Source organism: Tetrao urogallus (genome assembly GCF_951394365.1).
Source record: "Tetrao urogallus genome assembly, chromosome: 16".
Classification (NCBI taxonomy): Eukaryota; Metazoa; Chordata; class Aves; order Galliformes; family Phasianidae; genus Tetrao; species Tetrao urogallus.
In genome coordinates this window covers 6,834,663-6,858,456 of record NC_136829.1, presented here as the reverse complement: position 1 = coordinate 6,858,456, position 23,794 = coordinate 6,834,663, and the positions used below count along the sequence as shown (strand labels likewise).

Here is a 23,794-nt window from a genome sequence, read left to right as displayed (position 1 = left end):
TTCCTGTTATGTATTTCATCCTTACTATTCTCTCCCTGCTTCTGTGCCTTTTTCTCTTTTCTTCCCCTCTCTTGTTTTCTCCATTTCTCATGCTCCAGTAAATGATCTTTTCAGACAAGCATCACAGAAAGGCTGGTTTTTAGATTAACACAAACTCAGCTTCTTATATTGACTGGCCTGAAACAGCTAATGTGATTTGCACTTCTGTTTAGCAAATTTCTATTATTAGACTGAACACACCGAGACTAATATGCAGGTAAATATAAGTCACCAGTGGAGCTACTAATTGGGTAGATTAATTAGTCATTCCAATTGGATTTGTTGTCTCCAAACAGACAAGATTAAAGCAAGGAAGGGTCTCTGACTGGCTTACCTTTTGTGGATAAATGACTTCAATATGACACACTACCTTGTATAAGTCAGATGTCTGGTTATTAGTGCCTGGATATCGCACCCAGCAGTGAAGTGGGAGGGCAGCTCCTCCTGTCAGTCCTCCTGCCATTAGTCATTATGCCGAATACTTCATCTCAGACAGGTCCCTGACTTCTGCCAAGATCCTGGGCAAGGCGGATGGGCTGCTTTTCATAAAATGGCTGTTCTGCCACTGAGACACGTGTCCTGTGCCTTCAGTGCAGGAATCTGTTCTTCACGTCTCAATCCAAGCAGCCTCCTCCATACTCTCCATATCTAACTGCAGTCTAGCTGCAGATCCCCTTCCTGCTTAGTGATACAAGAGGAGGAATGTTCTTGTGGTCCTTGACATCTGTTCACAAGAAGCAGATTGAGAACCTAGGGTTCAAAACAAATGCAGAGTCTGTATTTGTTTCTTTCTTTTTTTTATTTTTATTGATGTCTGTCCCGTAAAGACTGAGCAGGTGGAATGAAAAAAAAGTTGCCTTTTTTTCTTTAAAGAGAAGTTACGTGCATCAGCTGAGGTGGGCACTGATCGGGAGTGGTTCAACTTTTTAAAAAGACTTCTATTATCAAACTGAAACAAAGTTACTTTGTGCTATAAACACAGAGAATGGACCCATTTCCCCTGTGTCTCAGGTGGCTAAGAATAGTTCCTTCCCTCTTTGTTATTGGTGCTCCCCAGGGCTCACCTCTGTGTGGGAGGCAACATAAAAGCCACTAAGAAGGACTGAGGAAAGCCGTCTCCCCTTCTGTGTAGGGTTGGTGTTGTTTGTTGGAGCAGATTCTGTCTTCAGTGGTTTCCTTTCATTATCACCTGCAGGTATTTGCATCTCTCTTTGCTGACTTCTGTGGAAGGCAAAATTCCCTGCTTTCGTGTCAGAAAAGCCTTTTAGCCCATGGTTGCTGAGGAAAGGGGAAACCTGACCTAGATGAAGAGTTCCAGCATTGTTTCACCTGTTTTTAAGCAGATAAAGCACAGCAAACAGGACAACGTGTCCCATGCATTGTCCGGAGAATTTCATTTCCCTTCCCTAAGTATTGAGTCTGTTGAAATTGTCCATAATTTTAATCTGTAGCTCTGACATGTATCAGCTTCAGCACCAGTAATGTCCTTTTGTTGCTTTTTTTGGTTGTTGTTCTTGTTTTTAAATTATTTGCAGTCTGTTTCACTGCCTTCTGTCTTGATGTGCATCAGGCACTCTGCCTCTCAAAGTCAGAACAGCTGCGTCTCAGAAAGAGGGGAAGCTTCCGAAGAAAAAAAAAAAGAACAATCAGAGCCTTGCTGTGGTCTACTGGTAGCAACAGATAATTAAGTCTAAAAATTTCAGCAGAAGGAAGACATTTATTGCCAGGCAAAACCCAACAGTGTTTTAGGAAATGCCGTTTCTGCCATCTTGAAGGCAGCTCTGAGTCTAAGAACTGAGTGATTGGTATGTGGTTATATTCTTTCAGTCTTAAAGATAATCAGGCACACTGTGTTGTTGGAAAGCAAGGGGATATAAAGAAGTGAAATCAAACTTTATGAAGACATTTGAACATTTTTTTTCTCTGCAGGCATTTCTTCATCGGATCCGCCAGAACGCTGTGGACAAAGCTGAGAAGTACATAACAGAGGAGAATGTTAAGGTATTTCTTCCATCTTCCTCATCCTTTAATCCATAATGAAAGGCTAGATTAAGGGATGTGGATATCAAATATTCTTTTACCTGTCTGATCATTGTTCTTAAACTGCTGCCCAGAGGAAAAGAAACTCACACTGACACTTTTTCAGTCTGTTTGCCCATTTGTTTAGCTTTCATCTTCCAACATTTGTTTTGTCCCACCAGCTGATTTCAGTAGAATTTGCTAACAGTGTAGTCAGGAGCTAAGTTTTGGCAAGATCTGTGAAATGGTAGAGGACACAGAGACCTCATTAATATCTTGAAGGGGAAAGTCAGAGAATGCATTGCCCTTGTGTGTTTTGCTTGACAGTAATCAGTGAGCCAATTTGCATCTGTTGTCATTACAAATCTAAAACTGACAGGAGTTATGAAGAGGTGGCAGGAATATCTAGTTGGGTTTTAGTAGGAAGGAATTTGGACTCCTGTGGGAGAGCTGAGGAATGGGAGACTCTTGCATGATGAGATTCCTGAATGAATTTTGCAATGGAAAGACACATGAGATACAGAAAGTGGGTATGAGGTACTAGCTCTTATAATGCCTATGGTTGTAGGATGCTTTGTGGTTTATTTTCGTAAAAATAAGCAACACTTTCATGTAGCAATTTGACTTAGAACTCTCCTTGCTATTCACATACATGTGAAACCAAAATTCTCTTTGTACACATGTATAAGTGAAACCTCATGATCAGTGTGAGAGGATGCAGTGTTTGCCATTAGGATTGCTTTTGGGGCTTACCTTTGATCCTACAGCTCCTAAATCAGCCGAGACTTTGCTCTTTTCATTAATGACAGCACAGTGCCTATCAATAATAGGTATGTTACACAGTCCAGCACTACTGCAGCTGGTGTGTATTTCCTCAAGTCTGGTTCATCAATTTTTACATAGTAATATTACCAGAAAGTCTAAAAATCCCAACAGGGGATTCAGCTCCCATTATGGTATCCATTCACTATGTCAACAATAGTGTACTACTGAGTGGCATCAATAGGTGGTGGTAGCAAGAAGATTTGGAGGATTGTTGGAACTAAGGCTCCTTGCTGTATTCAAATTTGAAAGTTCCTGGTCACTGGAAGCTCACTATTTACAATCTGGAGTATGTTTAAGCATAGCTGAGGGAAAAGTGGACAATGACTAGTGGCAGTAGGTGCTGTGTGCAGAGAAACAGAAAAAAATAAGCTCTGCTTGAGAAATAAGCCTACATAACCATTTGCTAATTTGACAGACTGCAGATGTTGATAACAGTTGTTAATTCTGCCATTATTCATGTATTGCTATGATTGCCATATACTCAGATGCAGTGCTCAGAAGACCCCTGCAGAAAGTCTTTATTTTCTCCAGTGATTAAATGTATTTGTATTCTGAAGTCCATCACAACCTCTGGGGAAGTACTACTTCATTTCTGTGTCATTCTTGAGCTGCCTGGAGGTGCCTTTGAGAGGCCACTGTGAGACCTCATTAATCCTTATTACAATATTCAGCTTATAATAACACAGCTTCTCTTTGAAGAAAAAGGTGTAAGCTTACCAATGGTGAAGTAGAAACACAAAGGCATGCTTTCTCTGATCAGTGTCATCCCTTTTCCTTCTCATCAAACAATTTAACTGTCTTTCCTGCAGTGGAAAGATGAATGTTCTTCCCTTCTGCAAATCTTTGCTTGTAGAGGCAGGACAGACAAGGCTGTGTTGGGACTTCCAATAACTCTGCCTGCTATTATTATAAATCTTGAGTCATTAGGGAGCTGTGAGGTGGAGAGCAACAGAAAAGGTGGCAGCAGAGAGTATATAAATGGTTTGGCAGCTTATGTAAAGAAAAACCAGTATTTTCCTCCCTGTCTTCATGCAGCAGGAACGTCTAGAGGAAAATGAAGGATATTCTTACAGTCACTCTCCTCTAAGCAAAAGGAGAAAGTACTTTTTAGAATAACATGGGATATTACTCCTGGTATTATGTTTGTAGGCTTCTGCTGCTGCTACTAAGCAGTGGTGCTTACAGTAGCCTCTGGCTATTGCATCCCCTTCCAGACAGGCCACCTTGAATCCTATGCCAGGCATAGATTTATAATTCCTTCACTGACAGACGGCTGCAGCAGTATCAGCTAAAAAAATTTTCACAATTTGTTCCCTGCCCTATGTGAGGATAACTGCTGATACGTTAGTACTGCGCTGCATTCGCAGCAGGATGGTGACATCATTTTACTGATGCAGAACAGCTTGATGGTGCACACAAGCTGCCACACATGGATCTTCCATGTGAGGTTTATAAATGGTGACTGCATCAGATATAAAAGCAAATGTAGCTAAGGTCTTTCTGCTGCCCTTGATTTTTCAGGTGATTTTTGTTACCTGCAAAACTGCTGCAAGCAGAGCTCTGCTGACCATCACATGATTTATTAGACTACATAGATATTCCTTGAATCACAAATTATACTCCTGAAGACTCTCCTGAAGGATAAAATCATCCCTGACAGATGTTTTCCTCTTCCTTGTTAATCCCCTTTTGGCACAGCTTCTGGCATGCAGGCTGAGGCTAATGTGTCATCACGACACTTTCAGTCATGCTATAGAATGAACCATCATAGGATCTTCAAATTTGCAGTGGAAGTTTTCTGAAAGTAATCAGTCCCAGCTTCCTGTCTTATTTTCTGATAGGTTCAGAACCCATTAGTGCAAGTGAAGTGTGTTGGAGTCTTCAGTTTATTCAGAGCCAGGAAAAGCAATGAGGCACAAGTATGCACATGGGTAGTGAGGATTGCCATATACTGGTGTGAAAGGTGAGCAAAGACAAGAAAGATGCCATGTGCTGTGCTTTGCATATGCAGCCAGCTTGCAGGGGTTTGAAGAAAAATCTTCTTTCCATCTTTGAATAACACAAGGTAGAGAGTTGTATCTGGGTACATGCATAGAAGGGTCTTTAATTCCTTACCCAGTCTTCCACTCCTAGAAAATCAGAGATAAATTGTTCTTTAACTGAGTTTGGTTTCATTCCTCCTTTAAGGATTAGATATAATCTACAGAATTTTGTAATTACTGCTGCATCACCATCCACCAGGCTGAATCAGTGTCTCATCTGGTGCATAAAGTCCACTGCATAAAGTTGAAAAAGTTTGGTTTTACTGTAAGGTGCTTTGGGAAGAGTCAGAAGATCGCCCACCAAATAGCAAGAAGCTGAAGGCTGCTCTGTCAGGCTGCATTCTTTGGGATTTGTAGCAGTGACACGTATGCTCTATGCCAGCCCTGGGAGGCTGCTCCTAATATGAAAGCTGGTTTGAATACACTGCAAATCTCTTTGCAACTGGCACGGCTAAAGCAAAGAGATGGACAATGCTGTTCACTGTGTGTATGTCACTGCAGTCTCCAGGCTTTGGTCTGCTTGTTCAAGCATTCCTCCCGTGGCTGTCAATACTGATAGCTGCATCACATTGCGTCAGGACCTGGAAGTTTATTTTCCTTAGCACATGTATGTTAAATTCCTAGGGATCATTTAGCTGTGAGATTGTGCAATTTCCTTTTAGTACACATTAAAATTGAGGGCCTGTATCACGTTACAAATGCCTTTTACAGTCACAGAGGTTGGTGGAAGGGAACACTAAGATTCTGCTCTTTCAGTTTGGAAATACTTTACACTGTAAACACCATGGCAGAGATGTGGCTTACAGGTACATCTTCTGAGTGATAATTTCATGTTCCTGCCAAATCAGTTTGGTCTTTGTGATTTCTTTCATGTGTTCAGTCTCATAGGAGACCTCCTCTAGACTTAAAGGAGGTTGTTTACATTCATCATGCTCAGGTGCTTGGAAAGATAACCTTCATTTAGAGTAGGTACTTCAGTAAGCAGTAAAGATCTCTATAGGAAAGATAGCAGTTATCATCTGCGCTTTAGGTCCTTTCATGACTAAGTCTAGAACCATAGTAGTTTGGTGCTAGTACTTCAGTGTGCCTAAGAGGGTTTTGTTAATCGTTGACACTGGACTTTATGTGTTTCAGATCCTATTTTCTAACATTGAAGACATTCTTGGTGTTCACAAGGAGTTCCTGGCTGCCCTGGAATTTTGTTTACAACCAGAACCTCAGTCTCAGCATGAACTGGGAAATGTTTTCTTAAAATTTGTAAGTACAATGACTTAACACTATCTGAAAATGCAGTTTCCTGTCTTAAGCTCCCATGCCCCTTAACTATCTCTAATCTCTAAGGTTTGTAGCAATACTGTGACAATGTGTGTCTTGAATAAAACTTGAAGGTAGGGTGGGAAAAAAACTTGTGAATGAGGTTAGAACAATGGAAACCACCTCAAACTCAGCTAAACAACAAGGTATTTTTAGAAACCCTTCCTTATCCCATTGAATATTTTTTCCTTTTTTTCTTCATTCAACTAATCACACAATTGCTGAGAATTTGTCTGCTTTCGTTCCAAATATTTCTGAAAAGCAGCACAATTTCAAATAAGTGAATAATGTTATTTGTATTTTAAAATAAAGGAAACCCACAGAAGATATTACTGCATTTATAGTAGTGTCTGTGCATACATTTATCCTTCAGTAAATGAAATGTAACGTGAGATAGCTTAACTTGCACCTGATGTAATACAGTGCAAGTTACCATATACAACCTTTTTACCATGGAGTAAATAAGTACCTGAATTATGTAGCTCAGAACTACAAAAAATTTGGGTTTTAGACTCAATGCTAGATAAGCATGCCACAACTACAGAAGAAAAAGTAGTTGTGGTTGTTGAAAACATTTTGATGGATTCTTTTTGTGTCATCTGACTCTGAAAGTTGTATTATTTGTTCTCCTATATATTCATAGTATGATCAAGTGTGCCAACATGATTCAGTACCAGGTTGGTGCTGTAAGGTGACCCAGGAAGGCACAGACCTATAACAGGGAACAAGAAATGGTGGAATTGGAAATGAGAAAATCATGGAAATCAGAGAAGCACTGCTGCTCTCATTATAATTTGTTTCTTATATTGCAAACTAATACAAGCATAGAGCACACTGATTGTATATGCAAGATCAATTATTACATATACCTAGTCATGAGATGAACTCATCTAAATGCAAAGTTATCTGATTTACATGTATATAATTCAAAGCTGCAGATTTTTTTTGTATGCAGCTGCCCTCTTGGGATGTCTGAAGAAATTAGAATGCATCTATATATAATAGATATTCCTTCAAATTTTTATTAACTGCATTAAGCCACAGGCCAACTTCTTATTAAAATATGTTCTATTATACTTTTCTAATCATAATTCGTGCTTCCACAGTTCATCAGGTTTGAGTGGTCAGCAATTATGCAGCCATTCTTTGCTCATAGATCTTTACCAGCTATTGATTTTATTTATGCTGTGACACTTAAAATAGTAGCATATGTAGAGACAGTAAAATGTATTGAGACAGTGCTCATAAACTGTGTTCTCTATGAGGAGTGACTGTCAGATGCTGAAGGACATAGTGATGCACTCAATTAAAGACTTGGATACTCAGTAGAATCACTGCCTACCAAGATGTCCTATGCTAACATAGTACTTGTTAGCAATGGTATCAACATGGGATGTCTCCTGAGCAATGCTGTCTAAATGGCTACTTCAGAGTGTTTCAGAGTGACACCAACTAACCAGAAATGTTAATGCCCTGTCATTTATCTGAATTCAACCTGCTATATGTAGTCATTGACAATATTTTCTTGTATGTGAGCACAGCATTTGTAACTGACAAATTTAGTAATTAAGTGAATGAATGTTCTCTGCTTCTCAGACTTGCAACGAAGCAGAAATTATGGAACTATAATGCACAGAGATGACTGCTGGTGAGAACTGATCTTCTGATAGAGACTGTTTGGCTGAGATCAGTTTACACTGCAGTCTGTGAAGTGCATTGCAAATATGATGTACATCAAACATTTCATAATCCCATAAGGAAGAAAACCTACAGCTTATTCAGGAGGATGTCAGACATCTTTCATTTCGTAATACATGGAAGAAGCTGGTCTCATCCATAATGAGTGAAGTAACCATAAAGTATAAGGATAGCATTGGAAGCATTGTGGCACTTCATGTCTTGAGCAGGGAAGAATCAGCAGTAGGTTATGAAGAGAGGAAGGAATGACATGTCCTTGTGTACAGATTATGCCTGTCTTTCAGAAGACTAGCCTCACTGTAGGTATTTGGGAGTGAGGGATGTGGGATTTGTTGTGTCATGGTACAGGCTTTCATAGTGAGATTCCAGCTGGAAATGCCAGCAGCAAATGTGGTTCAGAGCAAACTCTTCCAGATTCAATTTTTGAATCCTGTCTGTGAGATCTATGCATCCTAAATTTCTTCTAACTTCTTCAACACTTTTAGTTGGAGTAGCCCTACAGGATCACAGTTGATCCATTTACATTTATGCTAGGGCATCTTTTCCCCTGGGTGTTCAACGTGGCAGGATCCAGATCTTGGCTAACGCTTGAAATAAACAAGCCAACATTGCAAGGGCTCCAAAAGAGCAACACATCGACTTCTGGAACTCTTTTAGCAGATGATGAATTGTGCTTGCTCTGATATACAGCTGTGAAAGATTGTTTTGTTCTGGAAGACAGACATTGTTTGTCCTAGCATACTCCACTTGATCAGATGATTGTAAGAAGTTAATTCTGATGTATTGGAATTTCTTAAGGAGCTGTAGTTCAATAACAGACAGTATGTGGACCATAACAGACAGGAAAGAACACACTTCAATTGAAAATAAAATCTGCTGCTTGAAAAATGGAATGTGTAGAACATATCTTCAATGTCAAAGACATACTAAACCTTGGATAATTACACCTCATCAACATAGGCTTTCTTGTGCAGGTCATGAAAATAAAAGACTGTCTGCAGAGCAGAAGGGCAGAGGGCTGACTGATGTCTGATTTCTGTTATTGCTGTAATGGTAGGGCATTGGCAACTTAGTAGCCGTAAGCTTATTAGAGTGAAATGCGTTTTCATCTTATTTTTGGGAACAATGCTGCCTGAATGCTTTTACTATTTAAGTCATCAGGAATCTTGTTTTGTTCAGAATGAAATCCTATTTTTTATTTAGGTTTTTCATATTGACAAAATAGTTTTTAGCCTGCTTTCGAAGAAGAAAATGTCATGGCTCATTAAGAATACATTCAGATAGAACGTCTGCAGTTTACCCAGCGTGTCTTTCGTGAAACTTCTGTCCAAAAACTGTTTTCAAATTTACACTAATTTGTGGGTTGTACTACTAGATCCAAAATAACATATGGAGAATAAACTATTGGTTTAGACTTCTTAAATTAACTAAGAACAGTATAGACTTATTTTTGCCACCAAGTCAGAAGGTCTATCTGTGTATCCAGCAGATTTGCTGAGTAAGAATGTGCCATATTTATGGGGTCATTTTTCTGACCACAATTACACTTTCATACAGTGTAACTGCAGGTTCCAAATTCCTGGGCTATCATCTGTAATTATGTAACTGATAATTTCCTCACCAGGAGATGGGGAGTCCAGGACTGATTGTCACCCAGAGAGGAAATTAAACACTTCAGACACCGAGTAATTTAAAACATAGTTGTCATATTTGTGGGTCTCATGCATGAGGGGCAGCTGGAAAAGACTTGATGAAAGCACTCTGGTGTGTGCATAATTATTGTACTGTCTTGAGTTTAGAAAGGAATTTTGTCATGATCTAAATATATCCTCCCCAAACTTCTGGCACTCAGAGCTGCAGTCAGAAACCTGAGCAATGACATTTTGTGTGCACTGATGCAGCGGATGCTCTTGTCTTAATGGTTACTATTTTTAGTCTCAAGCAGGCTGCTTGTGTGCATCTAGGAAGATGAGGGGAGGTGAGAGGAGGAAGTGTAGGAGAAACTTATAAATCTGTCTTGTCACTCTGCAGCTCTACAATTTAGGGATTAAAAAAAAAAAAAAATCCCATGTCTCTCAATTGTTTCTTTTCTATTGTGCTGTTGACTCAGCCATGCCGTTCCTGTATCTGGTGGTCAGGATCTTTTGTTTCTTTCCAGCTTCCAGTACTAAACTCCATTACTAATATGAGCAGCTGTAGATGAAGGATGTCTTGAACATCTGCATTCCAGCTCTTTGTGTCCGTTTGATGGTGGTTTTATTTACTTTGTACCATTGTTGCTGTGTTTGGCCATGCATCTTTTTATTCTTAATTCTTCTTTTGGATGTATAGGGAGAGAAAACTTTTTCAATAAATTACTAGTAAAAATAAATAAAAATTAATAAAATAAAATTTAAAAAAGAAGCAATTTTCAGTCTCTGAGCATGTACATCTAGCCCTGGAGCATCTAACGAAAGCATCAGATTCTTCTCATAAACTGGTGGTGGCTGTGACATGCCTCACTGTAAGTACCTCCATCTTGTTAGGAAGCTACCTTTCTCCTCCTTGTATTTCTTTATTATATTGGTCATTTTGTGTTTATTCATCAAAATGCTTCCATTCAGGAGACATGTTGTGGGCAGGCCTGTAAGACTGGGGATTTCCAGCTGGTTGCTTCTTCCAGTGCTTGTTTTTTTCCAGCCACCTTTGTTTGTTTCTTCTTCCTGTGGTAGTAATTAGCATAGTTCAGATATGTCAGTTCCATTTATGTTTCCCTTGCTTCTGGCTTTACTTTGCTTCTGTCTGCTTGTATGGAATATCCTGGCACATGAAAGTCCCTGAGATAGCAAAATCCATTCTTTCAGCAAAGGATGTATTATTTCAGTGATGCATTGAAAGGAAAAGTACAGAGGAGGTCTGTGGTCAGAAAACTGATGCTAATTCACAAAAATAACTTAGGAATTAGGGGAACACTTCTATAAATTATTTGCATGTGGAGATATTGTGCATATCATGTGAAATGCAACTCTAGCACTCTAAAGCAGAGTGCACATTCCTCTGTGTAAAGAATTTAGGATCAGACTGTGGCAATACAGACAGTCTAGTTTTCTCCAAGTCAATAAGTTAATGCTCTTTCTTGCAGAAAGACAAGTTCTTTGTGTATGAGGAGTACTGTAGCAACCATGAGAAAGCGCTCAGACTGCTGATGGAATTGAACAAGATCCCAACAGTGAGAGCATTCCTCCTGGTAAGCACCTTCTCTAGCACTCTCCACTTAATGGTATGACTTTCTACTGTACTCATAATGCTTCTTTAGTATCTGAAGAATGCCAAACATTTTGCATACATGATTCATTCCAGCTACGAAGCACTTGAGAAGGATGGATATTGAAATAATTGGTGAATTCAAGTACCAGCTAAGCACAGCTATGGTATGAGTAATTTCAGTGGATACAGAGAAGTATTTTAAAAAACATTAAGAATAAAAAACAACATCAGCAAAAATAAGAGAAAAATTGAGCAAAGACTGTGAAAGGAGTAATGCAATAATTTATCAGCAGGGCTGAGACTGGTTCACTGCTCAATTCTCTGATCAATTCACCATCTGCAGACCCACCAGAAACATGTGGCCTCCTTCTGACATCCTTTTCCCCATGAGGCCACTTGTGGGCAAGAAACATAGGCTGGATGAACTATTTTGGTGGCATAATTGTTTCTTGTATTAAAAACGGCCCAACTCCTCATCCAACCCATGAAATATTAGCGTGTGCTGGGAGGAAGTGTGGCATACAGCCTTCTTAAGGGCTAGACTGCAAAGAGAAACAACCAGTAGATAGCTTTTTTGTTGTTTTTTTTTTTTCAATCCAGGTTGGAGGGGTAGGTGTTTCTCCTTACAGCCTCCCCTCAATTCTCCTTGATTTTAGGTGTTATTTTCCTTGCTATGAATGGAAGGCATTTGGGCTGGGAATGGACAATAGGTGAGGGACCAGTCAGCACACTAGTTTTGTGTCTTAGTAAATGCTGTGAAGTGAAAGAAAGGCTGTTGTTTTGCAATGGACTGATTCTGTTCTGTATTCTGCTCTGCTTTTTTCCATTCTGCCAAAGGCATGCTCTTTCCTAATACAGTACAGTAGAAGAAAACTTCTGCATAAATGCCTGTCACAAGCAGGGCCAGAGCATTCTTCTAGCCACAAAATATAGACCTTGGAGGGGGGAGCAGGAACACACACGCTGCTGGGTGCTCAAAATTTCTTTATCACATCTGAGTTTCAATAAACCCTGTTAAAGCATTAGTTCAAGTCACCAAATGAGCAATTCCTGCTCATGATCTACTCTGGGTATTTCTGTTGAGAGAAACTTAAAGAGAAAGACAAGCAATGAAAGTGGATATAAATACCATCCTTCCCAACATCCAGAGTGTTCTCTGCATTTCAGCTGGATTGGCAACAAGCTCCTGTCTGTGTTGCCGGCAGCAGCTGGCAAACTAATTATGAGGCACATGAAAGATGTCGCACTGTCTGCTGTGGCTTTGCAGCAGCACCTGAATCCAAGGGATTTTTAAAATAACAGTAACTATGGAAGGAGAGGCTATGCTCAAATCTTTGCTTTGTTGTGGCTGTTGTAATTTCTTCCAGGCCTTCACTCTTCTCTCCACTGCCTCCTAAAGCCAACGCTATAATGCCACCATGCAGAGAGCTGCATTAAAATACAAAGCTTTGCTTGTGAGGATGGATTTGGCCCGATTGCCCCCTTGCAGCTGCTGAAATACAGAATGTGGGAATGTGTTTGAAAAATCAGTAAGTGTTAAAGGGCATTTTTGAGTCCAGAGCTAGAGGGAGGGCTGAAAGGAGAGACGGGAAGGACTGAATCACCCGAGACTTGGAAAATTGGACAGGGAGCATTGTGAGCTGGTAGCCAATGCCACAGATCTAGAATAGCCCTGGGGAAGAGTTATTTTACAGACAACTGTCTGTAAAAATACCACTTAGAAATAATGAGAGTTATGTCGGATGTCTATGAACAGTTCTTGAAGAAGAGAATTACTGAACTACAGCCACAAACCCACTGTATTTCAGAGTGTATCTGAGCCACTGAACACACTTCAAAGGGGAAAGTGTTATCAGTGATGCCCCCAACAAAAGCACATCTTGGCTGAAATGGATTTAAACTTCATCCTCTGCTAACACAGCAGATTTGCCCTGGGTGGTTATTGGAGTAAAGTTATCCAGATTAATGGCTGAACATAGGAAAGTAGCTTATCTCAAATAGATTTGAAGTTGATCTGAGTCCAGTGCCTACCTCTAGCAGTGGGCAATGCCAGCATCTTTAGGGAAATATATAAAAACCTTAGAGTTCATCAGTGATTATTTATCACACATATTATGGATTACTGTGAAGAAATAAGGGGATGAGTAAAGGGCTGTTGTTTTTCTTCTTTACTGTACTCAATTCTTATATTTTCCTTTCATATCAGTCCTGAGAGATGAATTTTCATAATCAATTAAGAAAATAAGCATCTCTTGTTTTGAGGTGGTGTGCACAAACTTATCTGTGAAATGATCTTACAGAATGCCCTTCCAAATCTGTTAGAATTCATTGTGTGAGTATTGCAAGAGTTCATCAGTTGCTTCACCTGTTTTTCAACCTAAAATCTGTTTGGACTTCTGTTTTGTTTGGTGTATTGATCCAGTATTATCAAGGGTTTCTATTGTTATCTTTCTTAATATGTTAAAGCAACACTGGAAGAGCAGTTATTGTTCTGGGTGGAGAAATGCCCTTCAACTTCTTTATGATGCCTTCTGATTTCCAGACAAAGAGCTAAGGTTGAAACATAGCAGATTTTTATTATTATTATTATTATTATTATTATTATTATGAGCACCAGAATTACAGAAATCTGTTTTCCATGTGTCATTGCTTCTTGCATCAGTGTTCTCCTTCCCACACAGCAGCCTTGCCTGCATAACCCCAAACTTCTTCTGCAGTATTATGTACTACAACTGCTTCAAGGCTACATTTGTGCTGTTTAGCCTGCCAGTGCACCCCTACTGTTTGCCCAGCTGGGTTTAGACATAACGTTTTGCCAGAGAATTGGTGGATGAGATGCTGATGACTCATTTGTTTCAGAGCTGCATTTGATTTCCTTCAGACATAGAGACTGTACTAGAGTTAATTATGTGATTCTTTATTTATATGCTTTATTTTATCCTTTGAGTGTTCTGGAAGACGTGTGCAAACTTTGCATGGTGAATGGAGACAAACAACTGTTTTGATTGTGGGGTAGGTTGGATTCTTTAAGGTAATGGTGCATTCTAGATTTGCTGACTGTCATTGTATTGTTATATTTTTTTGAGCCATAAGCTGTATAACATCTCAGTGGGAAGAGACCTTTCTTTGCAGCCACTGGTATCCACAGCAGGTTTTTTTTGCTGACTCGTGGAGAATTTTGCAGCTTAGCTTGATGGCTGTATTTCAGTGGAGAGTGACGTCCCGTTTCTTTTATCTTAGGAATGGTGAAGTTCATCGTGACCATAATGTGTATTATAGAAACAGCAAATAATGTCAAAGAGCATGTGAAAGTGTTGCCTGAGTTAACATTAACTTCCTTTTTTGATTATAGAGTTGCATGCTTTTGGGAGGCAGAAAGACTACAGACATTCCACTGGAAGGTTATCTACTGACTCCAATTCAGAGAATTTGCAAATATCCACTTCTGCTTAAGGTAAACCAAGAAAGAATGTCTTTGGCTAGTTGTTTTTCTCTTGGAGTGATTTTTGCAACTTTTTAACCCTTGATTTCCTGTCACTGCTACCGTCCTGACTTGTGCTTTTAAAGGTTCAATCCTGTTTACAGAAAATGGCTTTTTTTTCTGGATACAGTCAAAAACTGGCTGATGACACTGTTAAATCTTGTAACGGCGTGGGTAGACCAGACAGGGTAAGGTACTCCTCAGCTGACTTCAGATTTCTTCTGGTATTTATGAAGACCTGAGTGCTATTTTAGCCCCTTCCTGAAAAGCTGTGGTTAAATGGAATTTTATTAGTATTCTAAGGAACTCCATGGATCTTAGGGATTGGAAACCGGACACATCTTTCATCACTAGGTCTCTAGTTTGAGTGTACTCAGGTCAGTAATTATCAAAATTCTTCATCATCTGACAGCTGTTTTGTGGCTTGTTTGAAAACCATTTGGTGTCTCAGATAAGCTTCTACTGGACAGGTGTTATTGCAGAAATGACTCCTGCAATTTGCACTAATTGGCCCCCTTGCTAGCTGGTGTACTGTAGGAGTTAAAGAACCAAAGACATAAAAAGAGCCAACTTACCTCATTCCTTCAGGTCAGGGCTGGATCATGCACCTAGTGGGGAGAAGTAAAAGGAGAAATCAGTTTCTAGGAAAGCCTGCATCACCAGTGATCTAGTAGCTACTTAATGGCTAAAAGCCACAAATCTTCAGTGATGTTCAGTCTCATATTCTCAGAGTAATGTTATATTTAATAAAATACAAGTAATTCTTAATAAATATAAGAAGCAGCAATTTCTCATCTCAACAGAATGGTTCCTTCCTTAATCACAGAGGAAAATAATGATTCTGTAATGATCCGGTTCTCTTGGGCATAGGCTGGACCTATGAATCAAGTGTATGTCATGTAAAATTACTGCAGTACTGTGTCTGTAAGTTCAGACTGAATAAGGACTTTCAAAGGTTCAGGCTGGTTAGCTCAATACTGATGTTTTTCCTTTAATTAAAAGTCCAAATTCATCTGAGGAATATTTAAATCATTTCTTTCCATCACCTTGGAGCTTTCACAGAAAAAAATTGGAGTCCTTCCTACAGGTGGAATCATTTTGTGTGTGCAGCAGACACTCATCTTAAAATCTTACAGTACACGTTCATGCGCCATGTCTTGTGGATGTAACTACTGAGATTTGCATGCACACAGACAGTTTAGCAGTTCAGTCCATCCAATGGAATGCAGGCTCCTCTTATGATTTAAAAACACCAAGAAAAAACAAAGAACAGAAGAACGTGCTTTGTTTCACGATAAATTCATGGTTAGCAAGTTGTGTCCTGTTGAAAGTTTGCCTGGTAGTTGCTAGTACAAAATCACCAGAGTGGGCGCAAATGTTTCAGATGTGGAAGAAAGAAAAGGCTGAGTGAAGAGAAAACTGATTTCTGGTAGTGCTGGTGAGGAAAATGCAGCTCTCCAAGAAAAAAGTAAAATAGATTTAAAAAACAACACAACCTTCAAATTAGTGTTTGCTCTCCCTTTGCTCCCGAACTGCAGCTATTGCTACAGAAATAGCTGTTCTGTATTCATGGGAATTTTATCTTATTTTATCTAATTCCCAGAGCAAACACATGCACTGTATTCCACCTGATTAGAAAAATCATCAACACCCACTTTCCTATTTTACTTTCTTTTTAATAGGAGTTTGTGAACATCCAGATCTTCTGATGACTTTGATATGACCTTGTTATAGTTTAATTAGTATAGCTAAGCAGTTAGATTTGATAAAGATAATACGAGCGCTGTAGCTCAGACTTGCCAGTGTTTGAAAGCCAGCCTGAATAATAAAGCACATTTAAATGGGATAACTACTTTTCATTAATACTATATGTAAGCATTGTTCTTCCAGAATAATAGCTTCTCACACAGAGTCCATTTCAGTTAATTAGGAATAGCATACTGGAATATTTTCGTGTACAGGTACACTTTAAGCAAATATTATCAGTTATTTCCAGTGTAAAGTATGGCATCCTGTAACTGGGAAACTTACGTATTATTATCCTCTGATGAAGCTTTTGCAAGCCTTATGTGTGGTTTGAAACATGGGACTCAGACCTTGCCATGCTGTTTCACCATCTCTGTGCTAATAGAGCAGCAGTGATGTTAACATTTTTGTCCCCAGCACAGTTTTTATGTGCTTCACAAAGCACAGGAGAGAATTAGCACAAACTCATTGGTCAGTAAATTACTTTTATCCCCAGTCTAAACCCTCCCTAATAGTAACTAACCTTCTACCTCTTTTCCTTGCTGTCACAGTTCAGCAGGGGATTTAAAGTCCATTTGGGTACATAGGTACTACGAATACTTGTCTGTTACTGAAGAGCTTTGCCAGAAATTTTCCCTAAAAGTGAGAAAGAGGCTTTGAGCAGGCTTAAACAAAGTAGAACTATGCTTGCTGTGATGGACGTTATGGTTTGGTAAGAAGAAAAGAAGCAAGGGCAAACAGGTGTACAGAACTTGAGAGCATAGACTGAGTGACTTACAACCCAGAATGGATGTGGACGCTGGAAAGTTTGCTGAATAAATATTTCTATCAGAATGTTTTGGATTAAGGCAACTCTGTCTCACTGATAATAATTCTGACTCTATATTAATTAGCATTAACTATGCTTCTTAGTTGTAGAAGCAGCTGTTGTGTAAACCAATCTCTGAACAAAAATAGCCTTTTTCCCCTTAATAAAGAGCATTTATGTCAGCAAGAGGAAAACCCTAAGGGAGCAGCGATCATGAGTTAATCACACCATTGGGGGTGGGGATTGGATGCAGTCATTTCTGTCTCCTTCTTCTTCCCAACACGCAAAAAATGCACAGCACATGATAACTGCCCCCCATGGGCTCTGATAGCCCAGTGCTGTCACAGGGGCTGTTTCTTATTTGATGTCTGTTCTCTTAAGGAGCTGCTAGATCTCCAGCCAGAAATGCACATTCTACCTCTGATCCTTTAAAAATATAACGACTCCTTGGAAGATTTAGGGCAGTAATTATGTATTGCTTCATGTGATGGAAGACTCACTGGCCCTAGGAGAGAAAGAAAATCTGGAGGCAGAAAGCTGAGCATCCAGCCCAGAGCCTTCTCAAAAGGGAGAGCCCAACAGTGAGGCATACACAGACTGCAACAAGTGTGGTGCCTGGGATGTGAAAGGGAAAAACAGGAAGCCGGTGGTGGATGAAGGAACTTGCTCTCCCCCCCTCCATCTTCCCCATTCCTCTCAGCAACATTTAAGGAAGAAAATCTAGTTAGCCATAATTTGAATATGTTTAAACTCTGGGGTTTTGCACCCCCTGTTCAGAAGAGTGGTGTTCACTGAGATTCATTATACTGCCTGGTTGAAATCCAAGTCTATGTAGCATAACATTACAACATTAAAAGTTATATATACCCTACAGAGCTGTAAGGAACACTGCCAATTTATAAATCATACTTCTGTCTTCGACACTTCTTATATATCATCTCAAATAACTGCTAATATATATAAAACATGGTTTTGTTGTGCTTTAATTTGGCATATACTGCAGATTTGATGGTACATCTAATGTCATCAGTTTTACTGATTTACCGTTGCCTGATTTTTACCTTGCAGAAACAGCTACAGAATTTATACATTTTAAATGTATGCAGGATAAAAAAAAATACTGTGATTGGCAGATGCAGAGCCTGGTGTAGCATCTATTTTCTGGTTAGTTTAAGTGGAAAATAGATTTTTAAATACATGCAAATGTTAAAAACTGAAAATACAAATACAAAAATCCTTGAAACACAAAGGAACGTTTCTTTTTCTGAGCATTTTTTCCTTTTTTTTTTTTTTAGCACAGTTTGGAATTGAACCATTTATTACCACATCTCTTTGAATTGATAAAAAATATGGTGTCTTTTTTATCTCTGTAATCCTGAGATGCTCACTAAAATAACTAACGGATGCATCCCAGAAACTGTGTTTTATGCATGCGCTGCTTGTAGTGCAAAGCAACACAGCCTGGCAAGCAATGATTTGCTCGACATTAACAGTCACTGCACAGAATTAGTGTTAAAGCCATGTGTGGGTGACAGGAGTATGAATATAGGAAGAAGGAATTTTTAAAAAGCAGGGACTTAGATATTTAAACTGCAAAACATGTTCAGTTGAGTTGTAAGCACATAATCACTTTCTGGGTAGCAACACAGGATATGGGGAAGGATGACAGACTCCTTTTCTTTAAAAAGATCAGTTAAGCAGAATGACATCCTTTCTGCTAGGAAATATTAAAATTGTGTTTACATTTGAAAAACCTCTAGTTTCCTCTGCCTGCATGCATTGTTTGCTCATCATCCCTCCTGCTACCTCTTTGCATCTTCCTGTGCAACGTTCTTGTTGCTGAGTTCTCTCCTCATAGTTTTGTTGTTGTTGTTGTTGTTGTTCTGTTTGGTTTTCTGTGTGTGCCAAGCGCAATTAGTAGGTAACAAATGCATGAACAGCTGATGTGTTGTCTTTTTGTGATTCCTTCTTACATTTAAATTCTATTCTATTTGGAAGTATTTTAGCCATATGCTATTTAAAGCTGCGTCTGATACTGAAATACTTTAGTTGGAAATCCTTTTACTACATTGCATAATTGAAGATTGGCATTTCTATGAAGAGTTCTCTTTTCTGGGGGGGGGAGGATACAGTTAATAAAAAGTAAGATAGCATTCAAATCTCTAGCACTGCCTTTCCTGTATAGTTACTTCCCGATTGCTAGACAATTCAGATGGAATCAAGAAGCCAAATAATCTTTTAGAATCCAAATGCAAGAGCTTTGCCAGTGTTAATTCATACTTTCTATCAAGAATTAGTTGGAAAATTGTAGCTTCCAAATAGACTTTTTTGATTCTGTTTCAAAGTTCAATTTGTTGCAAGTGCTTTAACCATACTGCCCTATCCACTGAAGGCAGAATGCCCACTGGGAAGAGCAGATTTGAGGCCATCTAAGGAACATGAAGGTGCATAAGTCAACGAGACCTGATGAGATGCATCCGAGGGTCCTGAGGGAACTGATAGGTGAAGTTGCTGAGCCAATATCTATTTATACTTGAGAATTTGTGGCAGTTTGGTGAAGTTCCTACTGAATGGAAAAGGGAAATGTAACCCCATTTTTTAAAAGGAAGAAAGGAAGACCAGAGGGAACTGCAGGCCGGTCATTCTCACCTCTGTGCCTGGTGAGATCCTGGACTAGAACCTCCTTGGGAGCTATGCTAAGGCACATAGAAAACAGCAAGGTGACTGAGGACAGCTAATATGGCTTCATTAAGGGCAAATCATGCCTTACAAATTTGGTGGCCTTCTACAATCACAGTGTTGGTTGAAAAAGTAAAAACAACTGACTTCATCTATCTGGACTTGTGCAAAGCATTTGATGCTGTTGCACACAGTTCCTTGTTATGACTCCCTCTGTAAAATCATTTGGGCTCTGCATGAAGGGGCTATGAGTGTCCCAACCTGAAACTTGGCAGCTATGAAGTAGTGAAAAAAAAGGGAAATGCTGTGTCAGGAGCAGACAGTTTTTATTTCTATCTTAGTTCATTAAAGATTTTTTTTTAATACAGAATATTTTTGCAACTTTTCTTTTTTTTCTCTTTCTCTGAAGGAAAGTGAGAAGTTGGAAGATAATGCCTAAGATGAGAGACTGAAAAATACCAGCTTTTCTGTTTTCAACTGCTGGTTAGTGTGAAGGATTAACAAGTCTGTAGCTGGAAAATCGATATTTTATGAATTAGTTAAAGACACTCTTTGCAAGGAATAATTTTCTGTAAGTGCCAGCAACCTCATGTTCTAGGCCTTGTAGTGCGTAAGTTGCAATATATGAGACAGTCGTTCCAGACAGCATTATATATGAGCTATCTGGAGGACAGGTCAGTCATACCCAAGGTTTGCCATCTGGTCTCTCTCTCAGCTGCCTTTCTAAGTGTTGGCAAATGCTCTTGTAGTTTACACATCATAAATCTGCCACTCTAATAAATAAATACGCAGAGCTCCCTGGCTGTATTTCAGAAGTGCTGGGCAGTGTTCTTATAGGGGATGCCAGTGTCAGAGCAGCAGGGCTCTTCCTCTGGTGCTTAATACTAAGCAGGGATGGGGGCAAGCAAGTCACTGCCCCAGTGACTCTCTGACTGTCAACTACTGCAGTTGTGAAAACTAAGTACCCTAGCTAGTGCCCTCCCTGCCTTATCCAGCCCCCTCTCCTACTCTTGTTCAGCACAGCAGGTAGCTAGCAGGAGTGGGGAATGTGTTGCTTTCTGTTCTCCCTTCTTCAAAATCTCCTTTGGATACGTAAAGAATCTTCTGAAGTCAGAAGATGGAGGGTAGGGGGTGGATTGGGAATAGAAAAGAAAAGGATTGAACCTCAAAGAACTTCCTTCTCCTCACATTTGCTGCCACTGGAAAAAAAAAAAAAAAAAAAAAAAAAAAAAGCTTGGGGTTCAGAAAGTAGGCACTTGTTCCTTCCTGTATCTTCCCTCCCTGCTTTTAGGCACCGGGTGGAACAGGAGTAGCTGAGAGATGTCCTGCAGATTAGGAAGATAATGTAGCTGCAGGTGTGTGGGGCATTAAAGTTGCAGACTCCTGTACTGTTCAAGACAGCAAAATAGTATGCCACAGACTGCCTTCCTTTGCCTACAAGCAAACCTTAAGAGAAATAGTTCATATTACACAGGTGTAGATGCAATTTTTGTTGTAGCAGAAGATGGTTTCTTGTCTCTTTATTGCAGCTGTGGTCTTCTGTGAATGAAGAACTCTTCCTCTGTGTCTTGGTGATGCTTCAAAAAAGTATGCTTAGACAGTGCTAATATTTACAAATGTTTCTAAAGGAGAGTGGTTAACACTTGTCATGTAGCAAAAATTCTGCACTTTGTTTTGGAAGCAGAAGCTACTGTCACCAAGTGGAACAACATCTCTCACCTACTTCTTTGACATTGTTATTTTTTAAACATTTAATTTTCCTCAACTTACTCTGAACAAAAGTGGGATATGGGTAACTTCCACTTCCATGGGGAATTACGTTAGTGATAGTGACTGGCAGTTGTAGCAGGCAGCTCTCTTGTGCATGTGTTACTCTGTAAATCATGCGAGGGCATTAATTCCTTTTCCTGATGGGATTCCCAGTTGTCAGCACATAGCCCATCTCCTCCATCATTTCTCTGACAACAGGCACTGTCAATCACCATTCATAATTATGAGGTAGGAGAAGTTGCAGCTGTGAATATGTTATCAAATACCTAATCAATGCAAAGAATTGAATAGCCCAATCTTATTGGAAAAACATATATATATACTCTCCAATTCATTTGGACCTTTCCATCTCCAGGACCTGACTGTGTGCTCATGAGAATACTTCCCATTGCTATATTTGCCTCTTCTGTTATCTAGAAGAGTCTCAGTAGTCACATAGATTAGTCTCAAGATTCAGATGCTAGTTTAAAAGGTTCTGCAAAATTGAGAATAAAGATCATATTTTGCAGTCCTGTAACACTGGGTGTCAAGGTAATTCATGAGCACTAGCAAACTAAGAACCAACCATAGAATAGAGAAAGCTTCTTGATTTATGGAGTGTTTGGGTTAGCAGGCTTCAGGAAGAAGCTGAGTTTCAACCCCCATCCCTTCACTGACAGGCCCTGGAATTAGACCCTAGAAGTACCAGTTAACTTGAGCTAGAGGTTGTGTGAACAGAAACCAGTTTATGAACAGTGCTTGCATTCCATGCTGTGCTACCAACCCAAGGGAAGCAAGCCCCTGTAGTACTGAGGATCACCTGAAATCTGAGTACGTCAGTGTCGAGAAAGACAGAAGGCACAAAGATCTTTAATGTCAGCATGGCAGAAATTAGCCTGGAGAAGGGTCAGTTGCTTAGGTTAACATGTTGATGTGGAGAAGACAAAGACAAATAGGACTACAAAACAGACCTCGTTGAAGGATACGACAAGCACTTGGGGATTGTAATCTCTCATCCTGGATGATCACCAGCTGGAGCAATCCGGTTGTCTTTGCCCATACTGGTGAGAGCTATGGACTGCAGCAGTTTAGCTCTGTCCAGATCACACTGCACACTGCTGTGCAGGATCTCTGGCTGCATTTCAAACGTTCTCCTCTCTCATGCAAAATGATGCAGTTCAGCAGAAGTTTGCCATTTACTCACACGACTTTAAAACAACCAAATACTATGTTGAAGCAAAACATAACAGGAGAAATATTTCAGGCAATCTGAAAATGTGGGTCTTAAGCACCATATTATGTATCAAGAGGAAATTACCAGGCTTAGCTAAGGTTTCTTTAATGTATTTCTATCCCTTTGTGGCTGACTATAAACTAGCATTGGTCTAAAAAAATGATTAATTATGTGTTGACATTGGTTGCCCCTTTGCCAATCTGGTAGATGTTGCTAGGTCTCAAGTTTTCCCATTGTTGTTCTTCAGTGGTCAGTGTTTATGGGATGTTGTGCATTGAAACAAGTGAAGCAGACTCTTAGGAAATGCTTTGCAGACAAGTTGTTTTCTACATTACTCACTCCAGTCAAGGCACATGTCACTGTGATATGTTTGCCTTTTGGGGAGCCCTCACCACTTGCCATGTGCCTGTCTTGATCATACCAGAAACGAATGTGACACAGCAAAACATATTTGGCTTGAGTTCGTTTAGTCTGATGTAATTTTAATTTAATGTAATTAACATGGTGATTCTTCATTTATTTATCAGCATTCATATATAGTAGCAGCCTTGCAGGTGTGAGGAGCAGAGAACGCTGTCCACAAAACCCATTAAATCTGAAATTCTTCTGGCATTTTCCTACAGGATTGTACTTTAATGCTGTGTTTGGCCTTTCCACAAGCTACATCTAATCTTTTTGTTGTTGTTGTTTGCAAGGAATTGGCTAAGAGGACTCCCTCTAAGCATCCTGATCACCCAGCTGTCCAGAATGCACTGCAGGCTATGAAAACAGTCTGCACAAATATCAACGAGACCAAGAGACAGATGGAGAAACTGGAAGCTCTCGAACAGTTGCAGTCCCACATTGAAGGATGGGAGGTATGATGCAGGACTAGCAAGCTCCCTGGAGACAATTCATTGCACAATGCAGTGGGC

At 39.6% G+C, this 23,794-nt stretch overlaps 1 protein-coding gene across 1 annotated transcript in view; it reads left to right on the top strand.

Moving 5' to 3' along the window:
* The window catches only part of PREX1 (phosphatidylinositol-3,4,5-trisphosphate dependent Rac exchange factor 1), a gene marked incomplete at both ends in the record, with an annotated part of 144,915 nt that overhangs the window by 63,379 nt on the left and 57,742 nt on the right, over nt 1-23,794 (top strand). The window contains 5 exons of the mRNA XM_079543293.1: nt 1,969-2,040; nt 6,060-6,182; nt 11,059-11,163; nt 14,536-14,637; nt 23,576-23,737. Coding sequence (XP_079399419.1) covers nt 1,969-2,040; nt 6,060-6,182; nt 11,059-11,163; nt 14,536-14,637; nt 23,576-23,737 — 564 coding nt within the window. The remainder of the gene's footprint in view (nt 1-1,968; nt 2,041-6,059; nt 6,183-11,058; nt 11,164-14,535; nt 14,638-23,575; nt 23,738-23,794) is intronic.